Source organism: Solanum tuberosum, unplaced genomic scaffold, assembly GCF_000226075.1.
Source record: "Solanum tuberosum cultivar DM 1-3 516 R44 unplaced genomic scaffold, SolTub_3.0 scf00127, whole genome shotgun sequence".
Classification (NCBI taxonomy): Eukaryota; Viridiplantae; Streptophyta; class Magnoliopsida; order Solanales; family Solanaceae; genus Solanum; species Solanum tuberosum.
In genome coordinates, this window is record NW_006239058.1 from 307349 (window position 1) to 329543 (window position 22195).

At 33.4% G+C, this 22195-nt stretch overlaps 2 protein-coding genes and 1 non-coding gene across 3 annotated transcripts; all 3 read left to right on the top strand.

The window, feature by feature from the left end:
* The first annotated feature begins 1422 nt into the window (after positions 1-1422).
* TRNAQ-CUG (transfer RNA glutamine (anticodon CUG)) lies at positions 1423-1494 on the top strand. The gene has a single exon. It is a non-coding gene; the product is annotated as a tRNA-Gln (tRNA).
* Positions 1495-2710: 1216 nt separating this feature from the next.
* Positions 2711-7212, top strand: LOC102605195 (haloacid dehalogenase-like hydrolase domain-containing protein At3g48420). Its single transcript, XM_006351388.2, has 8 exons — positions 2711-3117; positions 3637-3707; positions 3805-3963; positions 4543-4609; positions 5133-5228; positions 5590-5636; positions 5794-5874; positions 6837-7212. The coding sequence occupies exons 1-8, from the start codon at positions 2809-2811 to the stop codon at positions 6958-6960; spliced, it is 954 nt and encodes a 317-aa protein (XP_006351450.1). The 5' UTR covers positions 2711-2808; the 3' UTR covers positions 6961-7212.
* Positions 7213-9898: 2686 nt separating this feature from the next.
* LOC102605533 (DNA-(apurinic or apyrimidinic site) lyase) lies at positions 9899-21039 on the top strand. The gene is made up of 9 exons (XM_006351389.2): positions 9899-10204; positions 12560-12652; positions 12907-13051; positions 14195-14396; positions 14768-14846; positions 18681-18742; positions 20000-20086; positions 20237-20340; positions 20664-21039. Exons 1-9 carry the CDS (start codon positions 9953-9955, stop codon positions 20738-20740), a joined length of 1101 nt encoding a protein of 366 aa, XP_006351451.1. The 5' UTR covers positions 9899-9952; the 3' UTR covers positions 20741-21039.
* The last annotated feature ends 1156 nt before the right edge of the window (positions 21040-22195 follow it).

The following is a 22195-nucleotide window of genomic DNA, read 5'->3' on the forward strand; positions in this document are numbered from 1 at the left end:
CTATCTTTATTTAATAATTGTCTCTTGAAAATTGAACCCTATTAAGAAGATGGAATATAAAGATATAGTTGAAAAAAAATACTTATTTTTATCTGCATTTCTAAAGTGACACTTAATTCCGGGACATATGGAGTATATATTTACCATTAAAAGTTGAAAAAGTACATTCTTTAATGAAAGCAATAGTAGTAAAGAAGACGGGAAGGTGCAATTTGGTTGTCTTTTTTAATATGGTGAAGAGACATAACTAATTAAGGAACTCCTCTTTTATTTAGTTAAATTATGTTAGGTCACGGATAGGGAATGAATAAAGTACATGCATATGGACCACTTACATATATGTGAACGCAATTTGGATTCCATAAGGATAAATCCTTTTTTCCAACTTAAAAACATAGTGAAACAAGTCATGTGGATTGCATCCCACTTCCAATCTACTAATGTTTATCATAAAAATTTATGGGGAGTGAACGAGACGGGATTAGGAATGAACATATGGACTTCAAGAAGCTTTGTTCCTACATTCTGCTCTTGTTATTAAACTTATAAATGCTTTGATTGTGTAAGAAATTTAATAGGAGTGTGCGATTGAAACTTGGATTCATAAAATAAAAAAAAAATAAAAAAGTTACTTGGATACATCAACTTCCTTTATAAAAGTTGAATGCACCAAAAATGTCAATGTGTATCCAATTAATGGGGTGGCTAGATAGCTCTATGCAACTTGCAATTGCCAGCTTCTAATATTTGCTTTAGAAGGAGGACCACGTAAATCACAACAGCACCTAAATTGGGTAACTACAACGATTCGATGCTTTTTGGCTTTCAATTCGTCATCGCAATTATTATTATTTTTCACATTTTTTTCTTTAAATGGGATAAGAGAAGGGGAAATGGGTGAGGAAATTACAAGGTAGGAGATCAAATCCTCACCAATAAGATAAAAGTTTAAATAATCAATTAACTGAGTTATTGAGATTTTCCACTATCACAATTTTGCTCTTAGGTTTTTTTTAAATTATTTTGCTTGATTGATCCTTAGTTCCTTACAAAGAAACAACAAGCAGAAACTACATCATTTGGTGAAACGTTTATAGGAAGAACATTATGTAAACATTCTAATGTATATTACAAAGTATCATGTATATATACTAGTCTTCTGAAAAATACCAAAAAGTAATCAAAAACATCACAAAAAATTACCTTATACCTTGAACGATAAAACTAATAAAGATTCGAAATAAATTCTCAGAGCACATATCAAACGATTCAAATAGCTCCAATATTATTATCAAACTAGTATACTCCATTTCAAAGGAAGATTGAAATATTTTTGGGCCTTAAAACACTACCCATTACATACTTAGCCCAATTAAAGACCTAAGTTACATTTAATTTGTTAAATGAGTTACTTACAAGATTGGTCCCATGGTCTAGTGGTCAGGACATTGGACTCTGAATCCAGTAACCCGAGTTCAAGTCTCGGTGGGACCTAAAAAGTGAAATTTCAGTTTTGGTGTTTTTTCGGTTCGGTATTTGGTGTAAGGGTAAAAAAATGCGGTGCACCAAAAAAACAAAATTTTATTAACTAAATTTAAAATAATGTCTTTAATTTTATTAATTATATACTTGGTAACTTGTGTTTGTGAGTTGTGACTCGTATTGTTTTTTATTAACTAAATTTAAAATAACATCTTTAATTTTATTAATTATCTACTTTGGTAACTTATGTTTGTGAGTTGTGACTCGTATTGTTTTTTTACTTGAAGTGGAATATTAAGGCATTTGTGACTTTGTATTGTTTTAACTTTTAAGTTTTAAGTTTCAAGTGTTGGATTCTTGTTTTAATTGTTGGCTGCTATTACAAAGAGTGTTTGTTGGAAACAAAAAATCAAAAAGAGAAAAAAAAACTTTTTTAGTTCTTTGTTTGAAACTTTAATTATTAAATATGTTTAATGATTATTTCGAGTTTTCAACTTTTATGTTTAGTTAACTGTTTTGATGATTTTATTCTCATTTTATTTTTTATTTGCTTACACCGAAAAACTATTTTAACAACACCAAATTAAATCGAATCGAATCAAAATATTTTGATTTGATATTTGGTGCACGTTTTTTCAAAACCGAACATCGAATTAAAATTTAATAAAACCGAACCGAATCCGCAATAGTGTGAGTTTTTTCTTTCACTTTCTTAAAAGTTATTCTTATAATTTACAAAATAATATTCTACATCTTCTTAACTAAAAATGAATGTTATAAAAATTACTTTTACTATCCAGAAAATAATATTGTATACTTTCTAAATTTAAAATGAATGTTATTAAAAAATAAAATTTATCTTGATCATAATTAAAAAAAATTTAAAAAAATTTAGTCAATTAGTACAATTAAAAAATCTTATTCTACTTGCAACACATGTCACTCCTTTCAGAAAATTTTAGTAATTCAATTGATTGATTATAAGCTTTCACATTAATGTTGTGCTTAGTCTCTTCTCAAAAACTTTTGAATTGTAGAAGTATTCAAAACGAAATCAACATTCATTTCATGGGCAGAAACGACCCATTTCATTCGGGGAATCTAAAAATTTGACTTGAGAATCAAGAATAGATAGACAAGAAATAAATATTTTTTAAATCTAAATTAGTCTCGTTATTTTAAACTAAAATAAAAAGGAGAATCAAACCAAATCAAATCAGCCCGCTGGGAGTGTGGGGTCATTGGGCGGATAACGCATGGTTGGAAAACCGTTATTTTCCAACCAAATGAAAGCTGAAACAATTTGAGTGGTACCTAACGATTCCAATGGCGTTGAGAGTTGTCTCTTCTTCTCCGGCCATTTTTTCATCACAAAGAAGAGCTGCTTCAGTTCTACCATCAACCGTCACATTACCCAATACCAACAGCTCGCTGTTATCGTCATCATCAGCTATCTCTTCAATTGACAGAACAAAATCAGTTACTCTCCGTAGAAAGACGAGTAGGCGTAATGGAGTAGTGACATGTTCTGCTTCTTCGGTCCTCCCAAAGGCACTGCTATTCGACTGCGATGGTGTACTTGTCGATACTGAAAAAGATGGTCACCGTATCTCTTTCAATGATACCTTTGCTGAGGTACACTTTTTATAACTCACTTCAGTGTGTTGTATTGTTTGCAGAGATGAAAGCAGATTTGAAGTTTATAGGTTCGGAATTAGAGTCTGAGTTCTAAATTAATAATTAGTACCTGTTCAATAAATTTTATAAGAGAAATACAAAGTTTGGCTCAAAGTTATGTTCGGCCGAACCAGTAACCTACTCATTAGCTCTACTTCTGATTGTATGCTTATGCTATTGAACGGTTGAATTCATGCAGAATTTCTAATTTAATGATCAATTGGTGTTTTGCAGAATGGAATTTGCTCAAAAGAATGAGTTTTCCCCTTTTCTAAAAAAACCTAAATAATAGCGGTCTACTAATGATTAAACTAAAAATAGCCTATAGATGTATAATATTGGTATGGTCGTGCATGATGAGTGTATACAACTTTAAAAAGTAAACAATAAATCTGTCATGTTATTTGTGTAAAGATCTTTTTCTTTTTCCCTATTTGATGACTTTTCATAGAATCCATTATTTTCAATGGTATACAGAAGGAATTGGGTGTAACTTGGGATGTTGATTTGTATGGAGAATTGCTCAAAATTGGAGGTGGAAAAGAGAGGTAAAGTTATTTCTACTAGAAATATACTTAGGAGAAACAGCAATTCATATAGTTTAGACTTGAATTGATTTTTTTGTGGTTGACTTGGGTATCTTAGGATGACAGCCTACTTTAACAAAGTGGGTTGGCCAGAAAATGCACCAAAAACTGAAGAAGAAAGAAAGGAGTTTATTGCAGGACTTCACAAGCGAAAGACCGAATTATTCATGGTTCTCATTGAGAAGAAATTGCTACCACTTCGGCCAGGTGTTGAAAAGTAAGCTCTTTTTTAAAGTATTTTATTTATGTCACTTCTATATGTATATATAAGGTTCTTAGAGATTCAGTCATATAAAATTATTCCACCAGAGGCATTGATGTTGGAATTAAGTGTGGACATTATTAACCGCAAACCAATGAGGAAATTGGTCCGCCTTAACGATGCATTCTGGAGCTTCAGTTATCCATAATTAATCACGAGGAGTTTCATTTACCTCTGAGATGTAGACATTTTTCTATTCTTTGAGCAAATGCTGTCCTGACTCCTGACCCTGGACTACATGCCTTTTTTCTGTTTTATTGAACATAATGCAACTATTCAAGGGTAAAGTTCTTTCTAGGCACCAAAGATTTCAGCGTTGAAGACTCTTCTATCTGTTGTATTTGATTTTGATATTGTTACAGAATAATTATCAAATTCAGTCATATGACCTTCAATAGAATCTCAATATGAAAAACTCACTATCGTATGACCTATGGGACAGTGTATATATTGACAAAATTGCAAGAGTCGGAATAAATTTTCCTTTAGATTATTCTTCTCCTTATTGTAAGAGTTTCAAACTAAATGTTACAGGTTGATTGATCAGGCTCTGGGTAATGGAGTTAAAGTTGCAGTATGCAGCACTTCCAATGAAAAGGCGGTATGAGTAATCAGGTTCTCAAGTGTTAGTATTATGTGCCAATGTCGAGTCTTTTGACAATAATCTGCTATTTAAGTTGCGGCTATGCTCGGAACTTCTTTTGGCCTGTATGGAGCTTACTAGTTTATCCTAATAATATTCATGACTAAATCATCAAGCTTATATTTGACCAATTTACATTTTCATGTCTATTTAGCCTTAGTTCGCCTCTTTGATTGACAATGTAGTTTCTTGGACCTAGAAAATGATATGGGAAGCCATCGACACTAAAAAGTTGGAAAAGATCAACTCCTAGAAAAATTCATTTGATATTAGAATTTAGAATTGTTAGATTTTCCCTTTGTTCCTATTGAATTGGTTACTGCACAAGATGATAACCTCTGGTTTTCTATCTGGAGTTGCTCGTTTGCTGGGAGAAATAAGAGAAATTAAAAAAAATTAAAGCACTGGCATGATTATTTGTTGTCACCATACTAAGATAATGTTTTGTGATCATAAGTTGAATCAAATCTGCTGATATTAGGTCTCAGCCATAGTCTCGTGCTTATTGGGACCAGAGCGAGCAGAACAGATCCAGATATTTGCAGGTGATGTGGTTCCTCGCAAGAAGCCTGATCCGGTAAATATCTTATCTTTCAAATGTCTGTTCAATGCATTTGTAGTGAAGACAAATTCATTTTCTTAGAAATTAAGAAGCAAAAATAAACTTCATTTGGAGATAAGCCTCGTATCTGCATGATCTGAAATTTGGGATCTGTTCCAATAGCCTTCTCTACACTTCTTTTACTCTCCTGATATCCATAAATGTACAAGGATAATCTGTGAACTTCAGTGTATAGCTATTTTAAACTATGACTGTGCTTTCTCTTCATTTACAAGTTGCAGTAAAACTTCAATTTGAGGAGACATGTGTCTCTAGTACTGTCATAGCTGTAAGTTAAGTCTTAAATGTTTAATACCATATACTTACTTCCTGGCAGGCCATTTATCTGTTAGCAGCCGACACCCTTGGGGTTGATCCTTCAAGGTACTGTACACAGAAAACTTGCACTGGGATTGGGAAATTACGTGATGACACCTTAGAGAAGTTATATGATTTATAAGCTGAAGAAGATGGTAAATAATTTTGTTATAATTTTACATTTTCATTCTGAATGGTAAACTCTGCCCTTTATGGTCTGCAGTTGTGTTGTCGTAGAAGATAGTGGCATAGGTCTTGCAGCTGCCAAAGCAGCTGGAATGACGTGCATTGTGACCAAGAGTGGGTAAGTTGTTTTTTATTTGAACCAATGGCCAGCGTCTCTCTCCCTGGTGCATATTTCAGTTCTCTATTGTTAACAGAACTTCTTTTACTTGGTTTCTGAAATTCTATCTTGGTGCAACATCTTGTTAAAGCATAACCTGAGAAACTTCATAATCAAACTGAGAGCTTTTCAGAAAAACTTCTTGCGTCCTTGAAGTTCAAAATAAAAAAAAGAAGTAAAAGATGTATGATCAGGAAGCCAATGGTTTCCAATGCTTAACGTCGCAAACCCAACTCATTCCCCCTAGGGTATTTCCTTCAACGAAAATGAAATTATTGATTAGATGCCTCTAAGCACTCAGGTGAACATGGTGGAGGTGGCAAGTTTCCAAACTTTTTGTAAGGCCTGAAAAAGGGTTTACAGACAACATTTCTGCATGTATAGTTATATCTAAAGGCTGATTTTTGGCTCTGGCGGTGAGGCTCCATCCTAGATACTTGCTAGTTGTTAGATGCACAAGAGTGTTTGCTGTAATTGCTTTCTGTTTATGCTAGATCAGTTAAATAGTCTAATCTAGTACAATGGAGGAGATAGAAAGGAAGGACATGCCTAATCAATACAGGGAAGATAACAAGGATGATCTAAGTCAGTAGTTTCATTTCATTGAGAAAAAATTCAGTGTCTGGGCTAAGCATCTCATTAAGTTATAAGAAGGTACGATTGTTTTATTGATTATTTTTGAAGGAGCTCCTATAGTGTATTAGAAGACGGATGCAATGCTTTTACAGCCTTAGTGATTTCCTTCTGAACAAGTAGCAGACTGCATCTTTTGTCTATGCAACTTGCTCTTTCACCTATGCTAGATATCTTGATCTTTTACCAATTCTTGCAGACCATCTAGCCTGTTGTGAATATCATTTGATTATTTTCGTATATTGTTACTGTTAATTTGGTATTGCAAACGAACTTCTATACTGCCTCAGGTACACAGCAGACGAGAATTTCTCAAATGCAGATGCAGTTTTTGATTGCATTGGAGATCCTCCAGAGGAACGGTTTGACTTGGCATTTTGCGGAAACCTTCTTGAGAAACAATATGTCAGTTAGTGCATCAAGCAGTGTGATTGACTACACTGCACTTGTTTATGTCAACTTGTACTCACCACATACCAGTTCATGTACTGTATCTCCCCAATGACTGTTCAATAAAAAAGCCTAATGTCATTTCATCTCTTAAAGCCTTCTCTGCTAAATTTGGTCTCCGAACACAATATATGAACTTCCAGTTTTCCTTTTCTTTTGTGGAGTGTGGAGAAGAGGTGGATAGAAATGATAAAATTACTATTTGCATAGCTTAAAGACACAACTTACAATAAGGATATATATAGTAATCAAAACATTATTTGAGGACATTAGTACTATGTTGCATTTTTTCCCCATATTGTCGGGAGATTTGGTTTTGTAGTCCTTTACAAATATGTTTTTAGTTTTATATACTTTTTACATGAGATCTTCATTTTTTCACATAAGTTTTATTCAATTTGTAAATAGTCATATAAGAGATCATTTCCACTACAATTTTGGTCTAGGATAACAGAATCTTAACGAATTTTATCAAACGTTAACATAAATTTTGACGTATGGTCCTAAAGTTTGAGGTCAAATCCATATTTTGTCTTTCTTATATCATAAAACACTGAACAAATGTAGGCTCTTGAGTTTATAAAATGGGGATACTTTGGTCTAGCCTAATCAGATCCCAATAGATTTTTAAATATCAAGAAATCGCCACATGTTTGACAAAAATGTACAACTGTGCACAAACTTCCTATTGTGTGCGGCTGCGGGTTTAAAAAAAGATGAGATTGTGTGAGTTTATTGTGTGTAACCTTATTATATATTTCTACGAAAAGTTGTTTTACAACTTAAGTTCATGACCTTTCTATTTTTATCGTTGCATCAAAACTAACCTTGTATTAAGGTTAGATAATAACAAATTTGGAGCGGCATATCGAGAAAATAAAATATATAAAAAATTATAGAAAATAAGTAAGAGTAGAAGTAAATCATTAGAGATACAATTAAAATTTGATGCAAAGGAACAGATGGATACACTATATAGTTTGAAAATGAGATTGAAATTACATCGCAATTAAATAAGAAAAACTTTTCAAAGCAAGTGTTACATCGCAATTAAATAAGACAAAACTCTTCAAAATAAGTTTTTTTTTTTCAAAGATAAGCCCTATTAATTTTTTAAAAATATTGGCCAAATATGTTATATTATTTTTTCAATATATATAATATTGTCATCTCCTGATTTATGTGTCATATTTTCGATTTAATTTGTTCAAGATTTATGTGTCATATTTTCGATTTAATTTGTTCAAAAATCAATTTTTTATATTTAAAAATTCTCATTTTAGTCTTAATGATATAGCAATTTATAATCACATCAATGTCTAAGAGTTATTTTGGATCAAAATCTCATTTTCTTTTTAAAATTGTATATCTAATCAAACATTGCCATATAAATTGAGATGAAGACAATAATATATTTGAAAAATTAGCCTTCAATTTAAAGTAACTTGCACAATGCTTAATTAAATGTATAAAGCACGAAAAATAATTTGAAAGCTAATTACATCATATATCGAAAGTTTTCCAAATTATAATAATTCCGAATTTTTCAGAACTCGCGGATACATTGCTCCTTCGCCTGATACATAAGTTATGTATCAAATATATGAGTTATATCTCAGATACATAACTAGGGATGTTCATGGATCGGTTTGGATCGGTTATCAGTCAAAACCAAAACCAAACCAACTTAATCAGTTTTAAAATTATCAAAACCAAATCAAACCAACTATAATATATATTTATCGGTTTAGTTGTTATCGAGTTTCAATTTTGTCTAGTTCGGTTATTAACCATAGACAAAATAAAAGAAACAATTCATTCAAAACGTGAAAAAAGTGATAACAATCTATTCAAAATAAAAAAATAGTTAGAATGACTGACATTACATAACTTACGATCATTTATGTCATCCGTTAAAAGTTTGGTTCATTTATGTCATTTCCGTTAAAAGTTTGGTTCAAATATGCCATCGAACTTTAAGAGGCCACGTGGAAAAATGGTATTGCAAAACCATTTATATTTTCTATTTAAAAATAATGGCATGAATGAGTCTTTTCTCAAACGGAAATGACATAAATGACCCAAACTTTTAACGGATGACATAAATGAACCTTTTTTTAAAGTTCGATGGCATATTTGAGCCTTTTCCCAATTTACCATGAATAAAGGTTCAAAATTCATTATTTTTCTAAAAAGAGATAGTGACATTTTCAATCATACAAAGAATTGTCATAGACACTCATATACATTAAACAAATAAGATAAATGTTCTCACCTGACATTTTTGCTTTCATAAGTAAATTATAAATAAATTTAAATGAAAACATATATAAGAACTTTAAATTTGTTTATAAAAATAATATATATATATATATATATTATTTGTTGGTTCAATTCAGTTATTTCTTCGGGTTTTTGTGAACAAAATCATAACCAACTCAAATACTATCGGTTTTTAAAAATCTAAAATCAAACTCAAATAAAATCAGTTTGGTTCGGTTTTCGGTCTGGATCGATTTTATCCAAACCGTAAACACGCATATATATAACTATAAACCAGATTCATACTGATTTAGGTTTGAAATAATTGAGGTTATGTATCAACAATAATATTTGTATCAGATACATTGTACAGAAACAAAGTTATAATATATCTGATAGAGATGAAGTGATATATCCAAATGTTGAGAGAGAAGAAGAAAAAAAAAGGAAATTTTTATAATTAATTCAAATAATAAAGGTATTTAAAGATTATGTTATTTGAAGTCATGTAATTACGTAATTTTCTCTCAATTCATTCGTAGCTCCTCGCAGACGTTTTTGGCCCAAAAGGGTAGTATTGTCATTTTCCAGTGCGAGCTCTCTTTTTATAAGCACTCGTTCCTCTGCACTGCACGGGACAGTGGACACCAAGAATCAGAGTTCACTGCTGAAGAAGAAGAAGAAGAACGCAAAGATGAAAAGATTTTTTCAACCAATTGAAAAAGACGGATCTTTCAAGAAACCCACTATTTCTTCTGTATCTTCATCGGAGAAAGATGGAGAACAAACAACAGAAACGATTTCTGAAAGTGCTGGTGACAACAAGAAAGAGCCAACAAAGTTCTTGACATGGAATGCTAATAGCTTTCTTCTTCGAATCAAGAACAACTGGACAGAGTTCACCAAGTTCATTGAGAATCTTGACCCTGATGTCATTGCCATACAGGTTGTTCAATTATGCCTTTTTTTTCTAGTAGCTTTGCTTATTGTCATTCTGAATGTTGCCCTTGTCGATGAATCTTAATTTTAGGAAAAAATGGGTGTTCTATTTTTGGAAACTTTGATTGTTGATACTTCAAGAAATTTAGTAGTTAGGATTTTCAGGGGTTTCAACATATACCGTGTATACATAAAAAAAAAAAAAAAAACTTTTAACAATGTTTAAACATTGTAATTTTCTGTGGAAGGGGTTTGGCCCTACTTGGCTCCGCCCATGTTTAAAAGGGGTGCTAATTCTCTTTCTTTCATACATTGTTGTATGATCATAGTCTATAGTTTCTAGTTTTTTTTTTTTTTTTGAAACTGAAATCTATAGTCTCTAGGCTTGCTTTGTCTAAAAAGTGACTTTTCATTGTCAGTTCCTTCTCAATCCTTATGTCACTCTTGCTAATTTCTGCAACGCAGTGAATGTTGAGGAGAGAGGTTGAACTTAAGTCGAAGTGTTTCTGATTTTGATCACATGAAATAAAAAAGCTTTGGAAGCAAAGTGATAACACCATGGGAAGGAGTAAGTATCATAGGTCACAGATTTTAACAAATTGGTAAATGCCAATTGCTGAAGTTGCTTCCTCATAAATTCTCTATCAATTGAAACCTTAGCCTCACTGACTTTATGAGGAGGGGGAAGGGGGGCACGGAAGATTGGTCCGGTCCGAAAAGCTGAGTTTCTCTCACCTTCCCCCTCTTTCAGGGATATTTTATATAACAACAATGTAACACAGTAATATGTAGTGGATAAGATCCATTATAGCTTAAAAAGTGTAAGATTGAGCATAAGATGAAATGAAAAATCTGTTTTATAATGAGTTTTTTCAATGCCAGAATGCTATTTTGTAATGAGTATTTTCAATGCCAAAATGCTGTATTGTTATGAGTTTTTTTCAATGCCTAATTTGCAATAAAATGGAGTAATCCCTTTATGAAAAAGCAGTCCAACAGTGAACAAAGGATAGGATGATCTTTGAGTAAGAGCTTGATGATACAAAGTTTGAAAACACAGAATACATAGAAGGACTATGCAAGAAGAAGCAAAAGCTAGAGTAAAGAAATTGAGCGTAGATTTTGAAGAGAATAGAGATCAGTAAAGGACGGGCTGCAAATTCATCTCCCAAGAGTATCAATTGCATATTATCTTTCTACTGTCTACACTCTACATAACATATAAGTGGCCAATTGTTTGCTCTTGTTCATATACAGTCGATTTCTTTATCTTCTCCATTGTCTTGTAAATAAGTAAAATATTTGCGACGATATGGTGCCGATCTCTTCCAGATGCTGTAACCGCTGCAATCAGCTAAAGTTTTGATGCTTTACTTAGATGTATTCCTTTTCCCAGAAGAGCTTTGGTTCTCGACTTTTACTTTCATTTTCACTGATAACCTTACAGTCTAGTTGATGCCTTTTCTTCTCAACCCTTGTTGAAAGGGGTAATGAAGAAAATAAATGAATCATTGAGGACTAGCCAACCTGACTATGGTTACACATTGATGAACATTCCTATTTTCTTATTCATATTGAGTAATGCTAGTATTTCAGTTTGATGTAAATTTTTGAAATCCATTTAGTTGAGGCAATCTACCAGTTGATATAGTTGACTTGTTTCTCGTACCTACTTTTTTTCATCTCCATTTTAGTACATCTCTCTTGTGCCCTGCCCCAAGACACCTTTTCATCAACATTCATGCGACCTTCACACTAACTGCTGCTTGATTTTGCTTTAGCAAGAGGAAATATGACTGCTATAATTTCTGGATTAGTCCTTTATTTTCTAACTAATTTGTGATTGAACCGTAGTTTTTGTAGATGTTCTTATAGTCGCTTATATCTGAAACCGAGGAAATGTCATGCTGGTCCTAGTCTTTTGGGGATGATCTTGTAACTTGTGTTTTCATGATTGTACCCTATATTATTGTTTAGTGGTGATATGGCCTGAAGAATAACTTATATGATCTCAAACTGTGGGTATCTTTTTACAGATTAAATAAAGTGGAATGAGTAGATTATGTTACACTGGAAATTGATTGTACACACTACACACTATTAAATAAATTTGTGAAGTTTCTAGTTGTCCTCTTATTTTGATTATATTACATGCTTATTTCATGTTATAATACATATTTGTGGTTTAAGTTAACTGGTGACTTCTTCTTTTTTTCACTCACTTCGTTTATTTTTTCCATCTTTTATTTATTGAGATATACTTTTGAACCGTTGTTCTGAAATTCATTTGATTCTTGGAGGAAGTTGTTTTGTATCATTTATAATTGGTATGAATTCCAATCTAACCGTACGTTGGTGGTAGGAAGTAAGAATGCCAGCTGCTGGTTCCAAAGGTGCACCTAAGAACCCAAGAGAGTTAAAAGATGATACTAGCGCTTCACGTGAAGAAAAACTGGTAATACATTGCTGGTCATGTTACTAAAGTAATTTGGATGCAGCATCATATATATCTTGCACTATTGCTTATAATCCTAAAATCAATGCTTAATTGTTGGTTTCCTTAGAAAATTTCCTTTCAACTTGTTTGCAGCAACTTTAAATGCCAGACAGGATTCCATTAGTTGATATTGAGAAAAATATTTCTCCACTTGTTGTGTAATAACGAGGTAGTGATACTTCTTAATTGGGTTTACTTTTCCCATCATGCAGGTGGTGACACGAGCCTTATCAAGTCCACCTTTCAAAAATTATAATGTTTGGTGGTCTCTTTCCGACTCAAAATATGCTGGAACTGCATTATTCATCAAAAAGTGTTTTCAACCAAAGAAGGTCTCCTTTTCACTTGATGCAACAGGTGCCCATAAGTAGATAATTATTTTTTTAAGTGATTTCATTTCCAAAGGGAAAATCATGATGAAGATGAGCAGCATTTATGTTTAATACATTAAATTCAAATATACAATAAAACCAGCTCTTGGTACCCTAGGAGATTCACACAATGATGAAGCTTTTTTCCTTTAGGAGAAGCAACCTTTGTACTCTCCCGCCCGGCTGACACCGGTGGAGGAGAAAAAACAATTTATATCAATCAATTGCTACTTCAATTTGATCGGTGAATTTTTGGTTAGTGGGATATTCTATTATATTCTGTGGATGGCCAATCGTGATGTTCGGTCTGGTTTAGAGGAAGAAGCAAAAGAAACTTGGAAGCAGTTGCTGTTTGTTTCTCTAGTTGCAGAGGAATTTCAACTAGGCAATTTTCAAGTTCACCCTTTATCCTCGCTAAATTTATCAGCCCAATGAGGATTACCTTCTACTCTTATTAGTTTTTTTTTTTTAAAAAAACAAACTGAAAATTATAGAGATTGACAAGTCTTTGGTCGTCTTCTGCTAAAGTTTGACACTGTATTATGCAGCTGCTTGATAAGAATTTTTTCATTTAGCTAATAAAATTATGTATACTTATTCGGTTTAGGTCTCATTGGAGTTTGCTTTAGAAGTATGTTCCTAGTCGACATACACATTGTTAATTTGGCATCTTAAATAGACCTTCAAAGAAATGAAAGGCATTAATATTATGTACTTCAAGGACGTCATGTTCTACTTGATGTAATACTCTATTTGTGATGATAACTCTCCTTCTCCTTACCCTTAAAATTTAAAAAAAAAACACTCCTTCACCTTACCAATATAAGTTTTTTTCCAATATAGGATCTTTATCATGTTTGTGTTTGGAACTACTTGAAGGCAAAGTAGATTTATATTGGTGTTTGTGTTAACTTCTAACAAGCTCCAGTCTTGAAAATGTGTCACCAGTAGGAGTCATGCAGCTATATGCTAAATATTTCAGTTATTTTCAAAACAGACACTGGCACTGACAACAATCTGACTTGTAGTGTTTCTCTCTCTGTTTCTCTTTCCCCTATTTGTCTTAATAAAATGCTTGATTCAACTGGCTAAAGCCGATAATAAACTTGAGAAGTGTTTGTATTCTTAGGTTCTAAGCATGAACCAGATGGTCGAGTTATTTTGGCTGAATTTGAGACATTCCGAATATTAAACACATACGTGCCAAACAATGGGTGGAAAGAAGAGGAATCTTCATTTCCGAGGAGAAGAAAATGGGATAAAAGAATGCTAGAGTTTGTTCTCGCAACTTCAGATAAACCCCTTATTTGGTGTGGTGATCTTAATGTAAGGTACAACTCTGTTTAATTTTTATATTTCACTTTAGTGTGTGTTTTTATGTACTTGACTACATAATTATTTTTCTGTTCCTTTTTTTCCCTTTCTCATTCTTTTTTGTCTCCCTTTACGTTATCTTTGGAAAAGTGAGGATCGTTGCATTGCCAACAAATTATCATGAATACTTTTTGAATCTTGTTCAAAGGATGAGTTGTTTCTTGATGTTATAAATCCACACAGCTGTAAAGTCATAATGTTTCTGATCTCTTGCAGTTTCATTACTTCTGAATTTTGACAGTAAAAAATGACTGTACATCATACATTTGAAACTTGTTCAGGAAATTTCTATGATACTCATCCGTTTTCTTAAATGTCTTTCCTGCAGTCATGAGGATATTGATGTAAGTCATCCGGAATTTTTCAGTGCAGCCAAGCTCAATGGTTACACTCCACCGAACAAAGAGGTAATATGCTATCATGACAACAATATTTCTCTATTGTCAATCAACATGCATATACTAAATATTACAAAGACTTCATCATTGTGGTGCGTCTATATCCCCTTTCCTCCTGAAGACTGCCCGGTGTCTTCAACCATGTGACTGGGATTCTTTTTCTTTTCCCCCATTGGGCTTGTAAATCCTTGCTCTGAATTGCTAAGCTATTTGCTTAACCTAGTGTTATCGATGGGGACCCATGTCTGTTTGCATGGTTGAAGGAGTAGAAGTGAATATCGTTAAACTGACGATATTCACTTCAATTCCTTCAATCATGCTATGCAGATATGGTTTTCTTTATAAAAAAGTGAATATCGTTAAAGCTCCATTGTGATTATGCCCACTACCTTAGCAGTATATATGTGTTTGCTAATGTTTATGGAGGCAGAATAAAAGTGTTTTTGGGGATTGGAGGGCCACAGTAATTTGATTGGAAGTGAGAGAGCAGAGTGTACAGCCCTAACATGTCAAGAGTTTGTTTATAGTTGTGTCTCTTGTCACAGTCAACAAGGTTGAGACTTCCAGCAAAGGCAATGCTCCAGGTGAACTGACCAGTGGCAAACAAGTTTAATATACTAAGGCACTTTAGAGAACCACATCGAAGGAACTTGGAAAAATGACCCTGTAACCTGGAGAGAGGGGATTCTCTCACTAATAACCTGATAACTCCAATAATCACAGTTGAATCAAGAAGGGCCTGTAGTATCTCAGGAAGAAAAAAAAAGGTTCTTTTAAAAAAAATTTACTCAAGAAAAATTCTCGCGAAGAACCATTGCTGTTATAAAAAAAAGCTTTCTGTTTTTTTTTTCTGAAAATGTAATCACCAGACATACCACTAAAAGATAATCTATTGTGTGTAATATTTGTTACTTTTCAGTTGCTTGTATAAACAATATTTCCACGAGGTGGTCGTGAAAAAAGCAATACAACCACTACTCCACTAGTAATTTCAGCTGTGACCTTCGGTATGAGTAGTCCATGATTATTATTTTTTGGCTAAACCCATCGGTGGCCACCTAAAATTGGCACCATTTTTCATTTAGACACTTTAACTAGACTTTGTTCATTTTAGACACCTCATGTCATGTCCTATTGTGTCATTTTGACACTTTTTGCTGAGTTGACTTATTGCGTGCGTTACACTGTTTTTGAGCGCGTGAAAAGTTTAAATATTGTACATTTTTACTTTTTTTTTGTTTCTTCTTCCTTCTCTCTCCTTCCGACACCTCCTCCATCATCCACCACTGTATCCAACCTTCTCCCCCTAACTTTCTCACCATTCGATTGTCATAAACCTTGCTGAAATTATTCAAAAACTTCATTGAAGAAGAAAAAGACTGGATTAGGCCGTGAATCTGGAGGTTTTGATGGTGGTGCATATCTTTTTATTTCTCGCACCTAGTCATAATAATCTTCTAAGACCCCTTTCCTTTTCTATCCTTCAATATGCAAAAAATCCTCTGTACTGCAATTTTACCTCTAGGAAAGCAAAAATTATCTGGTCAAACTTTAAGCCTGATAATTTTGACTATTTCGTCAAAAAGAAAAAGATGAAATCTCGTTGAAAGTAATTACTCAATGGAGAACAATTACAATAATCAATTAGGGGAGAATTTAGGTCAAAAAGGTCACTTCTTTTATGGAGGAAGTTAAGTTCTTGGTGCATCCCCAAATTCATTTATTTATGAAAGAGATAGAAGCAGAGGTGGAGATTGTTATGACCTGATGATAGTGAAAATAGATGGAGGAAGTACTTTTCATTCCGTTAATCTTCCATAATTTTATCAAATTTGAAAAGGATGTTCATGGTGGTCAGAGGAGGAGAGATGGAGATGGTGAGAAAGAAAGTGGGCACTGCAAGGTTTTTTGATTTTTTTTTAAAAATAAAATGAAACTTATTTTTTAAGTAAATAACTAATTAGTTTTAAAAATATGTTTTTATTTGTAATACATTTATTGTTAATTATTTTTGGTATATATGCCATATGTCTTCGGTTAATTCGTTGCTTTGACACCATCATCGGCGAGTGTGTTACACTCTCCTTAGTGTTTTTGCTGATTGTAAAAAGAGTGTCAAAATGACACAGTGGTCATCTACACAAGGTGTTTAAAATGAACAAAGGCTGGTTAAGGTGTCTAAATGAAAGTTTGTGACAACTTTAGGTGGCTACCGATGAGTTCCACCTTATTTTTTTGATGGTTAAACAATATCATATATAAACAAGATGACTACACAAGTTGTATTATAACTGATAGGAAGACCTAAAAAGCATTCTCAATTTAATTTAAAACATCAAAGATAACTCTTCTTCTTCTTCTATGTATTCTTGTTCACACCAAAAATAATAAAGGACTAAGCATGTCATCTTTAACTTCTGTATAGAGTTCCCTTTATCTTCAAAGCATCTCTGATTCCTTCTATGAAGTCCACCAAATACATGCTGGGGAAATCCTCCATCTCGCTTTCTGACTGGATAGTCCTCCTTTTCTGTTCCAACTTATATGAACATCAATTATGCTCTACTTGATGCCTCTCAGATTATTGAAAATTCTCCATTGCTGGTCTGCGCATTTACAGTGTAAAAAGAGATGGTTGATTGTCTCTGTTTGCTCTCCACGAAAATACATCTGGAGCATAGTTGAGATCCTCTCCTTACTAGGTTATCCTGTGTTAGGACAGCCCCGTTTGCCATTAACCATACAAAGAAGTTTACTTTGTAGGGCATCTTTACATTCCATATCAACTCCATGGCCAGCATTCCACCTGGTTGTTTGATCTGTTAAAATCTCTATAAGCTGATTTTACTGAGAATCGTCCTTGGCTGTCCCCTTTCCACACCATGCAGTCTTCACTATCAATCAATCCCTTTAAGGTATTTAGGAACTCTGTCGTTCTACCGATCTCCGAATCATTTAGGAGCCTTCTAAAGCAGAAATTCCACCCATTGTGTGACCACATTTCTTCCACAGTAGCTTCTTGATTCTGGCATAGATTGTAAATATCAGGATAAGTTAGCTTCATTGGACATTGGCCTATCCAACTATTTTCCCAGGAGGATTCTTTTCTTCCAATTCCTTCCTTGAAACTGGATCTGTTGAGAATAATTGGCCATAAATTCCTGATGGTTCTCCATGCACAAAACCCATATGGATTATTCACTGGTTTTGTAGTCCGCTTGTTTTCCTCCCATATTTGTCTTTGATTACATCCGCCCATAGAGAGATCTCTTCTGGTGGCAAGTCTCCAATTCCACTTGCTTAGTAGGCTCTGATTTTGGGATTTGAGGTTGCATATACCCAGCGTCCTTCCTTCTTACTGTCAATTAAAATTCCTACTTCACCAGGTGTATCTTCTTCTTCTCAGAGTTTCCCTCCCAGAGGAAATTTCTTCTCATGGCATTGATCCTCTCGGCTACACTTACAGGCATAGGAAATAAGGAAATCATGTATGTGGAAATAGCCCATGATTTTAGATGGATAGAATGTTTGCAAGACAGAAGTCTTACTGAAAAATCAGCATACCTGCCAGTCTGAAAGGGTTTTACTCCTATTGTTCTTTCGTGGTGCTGTGCTAGTATTCTGGATTATGGAAAATTGGAAGTTTTCAACTTTTCATGCGACATCTGCTTATGTTTCCTGAATTTGCTTTCGTACTTGGCTGTTCCTCCTGCTATGTTGGATAAAAGTTTATAGGGTATGTTCCAATAGTCCTGGGTGAGATCGAAGCAGGACCTAGAATAATTTAAATTGCAATCATCTTGTGGTTATGTCTTTACATCCTGACTTTAAGTTATCATGCAGGATTGTGGTCAACCTGGATTTACCCTGGCTGAAAGGAGGAGGTTTGGTGCCATATTAAAAGAGTATGTAAATCTATTCATACTTCTGAATTGCTTAAATATGTCATATATGATTGTGCAGCATGAAGCTAATGATTTGTTGTCACACTATGTGAAACGACTAATAGCTTCTACCAATCCACTTTTTCGTTAATGGAAAGTGGTTATCACTTCTTAGGGATTGTATATTCACTTTTCTGTTGGTATATTTGTAACATTGTGACAATAGATCTGCAATTATTTTTCTCCTTTCGTTCTTTGCTGATGCTCTAGACATAACTAGTGTTTCTTTTAGTACTACCAGTGTATCAAATGTAACAAATCTTTCAAGAAATGTTTTAAAAATTTCATCTCAACTGAAACTAGAGTCAAGGGCATTAGAGAAGACTCAAGAAAACTGAGTACTTTTTCTTTGGCAGGGAACTAGATCTGGCTCTCTGATCTATGTTCTGTGTTCAGCTTTCATTTTTAGAAGCAAGTCAATTGAGTACCCTGTTTTGATAAGGGAGTTTGCTCTACCTCTCTGATCACCCTTTCATTTCCCCTTTTTTCTTTTAAAAAAATTGTTTTTTTCTTTGGGGCTAACTAGCATCTATCACCTCCTTCTGTCTATTGCAGATGTTGAACTATTAGCGTTTATGAATTTATAATCTAACCACCAATCTAAATTAAATGTAAATGATGGATTGATGGTTAGTGTTAGAAGCTAAGTTGCTCCGACTTTCGGTGTTGCACCCGTTTTGACACGACGTGGTGTGGATGTGGGATCCATCCCGGATTTGGTCAACCAATTTTGGGTACTTTGAGCAAAATAGAGAAGATAAAAACAAAATCTAGGGTGAAACTGATGAAAACGGAATCGCTTGTATGTAGAAATTTCTATGTCAGTCCTTTTCTTTTTATCTCCTTTTGGAATTCTCCTCTTGATTAACATTTTCTCCTCGGAATACCTTATAAGTTTTCCACATAACGTCTCATAATTTAGACATATAATTCTATTTCTATACGAATCCCCTCACCCGTATCCGTACCCCCAAATCTTAAAATTTAGATCATGAAGGATCCGGCCTCTAGATCCACACTCTTATCGAACACCCAGCTTAGAAGCATGTATGAAGCTCACATGATTGCATAATATTGTTCAAAATCTTGTGTGGTTATGTGGTGTAAGCTGATGGAAGATTAATTTGAGAAGAAATGAAATTTTCCATTGGATAAAACCTGTGTAATCTCATTTCATTGTCTGGTTAAGTACTGTTATGTGATATTCCTATTTCTCAGAGGAAAGCTAGTGGATGCATATAGATTTCTTCACAAGGACACGGACATGGAATGTGGCTTCTCGTGGTCGGGAAATCCTGTTGGGAAGTAAGTGATTTACTGTACTGTATTCGTAAGTGCTTCCATGGGAACGTGTTCTAGTTAAGTAGTACTTTGTTTTACCACCACCATGTTATTCGTTCTTATTCTTAGGTCCTCTATAGGAACTGATGGTTCCGATGATAACATTACTTGCAGGTATCGCGGGAAAAGGATGAGAATAGATTACTTTATTGTATCTGAGAAAATGAAAGACAGGATTGTTTCATGCGAGATGCATGGACGAGGGATCGAATTGGATGGTAAGTTAATCTCAAAATGAAACAATGTATGAACGTAATGGCTGCCAAGAAATTGTCAAAAAGAAGTAAATTTGTGACCTCAAAACGTTTACTAATATTCAATTATGACTAGTAGATTTCACTTCATTTTTCATTTTTAGGATCTCATCCTTCCTACTATAAACCAAACCAGTAGCATTTGTTTGTGTGTGATATGAAGTCTCACTAACGTTAGCATCTTTGACGTATGCAGCTGGTGTTATTGTCGTTAACTGTGTGTTTTTCTTCTTCATGCCTGTTATTTTGCCGCGTATCTAAAGCTTAATATGTTGTATGAATTGTAGGTTTCTATGGGAGTGACCATTGTCCAGTATCCCTTGAACTCTCTGTGAAGGATGATGCAGATACCAAACAAGGATGAAATGATTATGTTTAGACCCTAGTGCTTCGTACTATATATTTCATGCTAAAACACTACTTGCTGATTTTTTTTTTGGAACCCCCGGATAACCCGCGACCACTACAACCTCTGCCCTTCGGATGAGCACTTCGTGCGCACTGGGTAAACCCCTTGTGTAACTTGCTGATCTTATTAGGGGTAATTTTCTAGTCCCAACTCCTAATCCCCTAGATTAAGCCTAATTATTTCAGTTCTTGGTTTCTTGTCAATATGGACACATTTTGCTATTAATTTAATGACAAGATTTGGAACACTGATAATGATGGTTTTGTCTTTTTTAGTGTGAAAATTTCTTGTTTTTCTTCCTTCCAAATTTACAGACTTACAAAAAATACTCAAGTTACAATTTTTATAATTAAAAAAACATTTTTTCATAGGGAAAAGCCAAAGCCAAAGAAGTTTTGTCACTGTATGTCAGCTTAGAACCTTTCCTATTCTTAATTTTTTTTTTTTTTGTTCATTTGTTCATTTATTTTTATTTTTATTCTAAGTGGAGGTCCAGGTTATGATTAATTAATCAAGGTTAGGACATCACTGATGATTAGAAACAATATATTAAACCTAAGATTGATGATTAGACAAACCGCAATATTGCCATTTTTAAACTCTTACAATAAACTGTCCGATTTTTTCTCCAGCGGGAGGTTAGTTTAGGGTAATGTCGTAACAAGTTTATAATGTTTTTAGTCACAAAAGAAAAAAAAAAAGAAAAGCTTTTTAGATTTTCTGGCAAGTCTAACTTGAATATCCAAACGAAATCAAGAGAAAAAAAACAGAAGTGGAAACTAAATAGATTTTTGCCACAATTTCAGGTGATTTACTGTTTTTGACATTTATGATTAATATTTTAGTCATTAATTTGACTTCAAATCTCATTTTATTATAATTATAATTAATTAGAGAAACCTAAACGTATTTGGTTATAATTTCTTCTTAAGGGGAATATATTCATTAATTTAAAGAACCAATTACTTTGCTCTTTTGCCCACCAAAATAAGCATATTAGCTTGATACCCACTTCCCCAATTAATTGATTTATACCAAATCAATGAATTATAAGATATGTGTCATTTATATATGTATTTACCGCTTAATTAGTAGTAAGTAATATGCATTCTCATTATTAAAGTTAAATGTTGTAATTGGATATAAACACTAAATATGAATATTTATAACAGTAAACAAATGGTTTTAAATGTATACGTAATACAAATTTTATGTTATTGTGCAATTTGCACGCACTATTCATTAGCTACGTCAACATTTTTTTTTTTGGTTAAATAGATGCTTATATATATATAAAAAAAAATAAGGTTAAAAACAATATTCATTATTCGAGGTTAAAAATTTAAAGGTCGTATTCAATTTCTATACTTGCGTGTTTGACCTTTCTTAAGTTTCATAAAAGAAAATTTA

What these genes read in the sequence shown, in the direction of transcription:
- LOC102605533 (XM_006351389.2), top strand. Translation starts at nt 9,953, where the DNA reads ATGAAAAGATTTTTTCAACCAATTGAAAAAGACGGATCTTTCAAGAAA. An exon ending in CTTTTCACTTGATGCAACAG is followed by an intron (nt 13,052 to 14,194) that starts GTGCCCATAAGT and finishes TTGTATTCTTAG; the next exon opens with GTTCTAAGCATGAACCAGAT. An exon ending in ACACTCCACCGAACAAAGAG is followed by an intron (nt 14,847 to 18,680) that starts GTAATATGCTAT and finishes GTTATCATGCAG; the next exon opens with GATTGTGGTCAACCTGGATT.
- LOC102605195 (XM_006351388.2), top strand. Translation starts at nt 2,809, where the DNA reads ATGGCGTTGAGAGTTGTCTCTTCTTCTCCGGCCATTTTTTCATCACAA. An exon ending in ATTGGAGGTGGAAAAGAGAG is followed by an intron (nt 3,708 to 3,804) that starts GTAAAGTTATTT and finishes TGGGTATCTTAG; the next exon opens with GATGACAGCCTACTTTAACA. An exon ending in CTTCGGCCAGGTGTTGAAAA is followed by an intron (nt 3,964 to 4,542) that starts GTAAGCTCTTTT and finishes TAAATGTTACAG; the next exon opens with GTTGATTGATCAGGCTCTGG.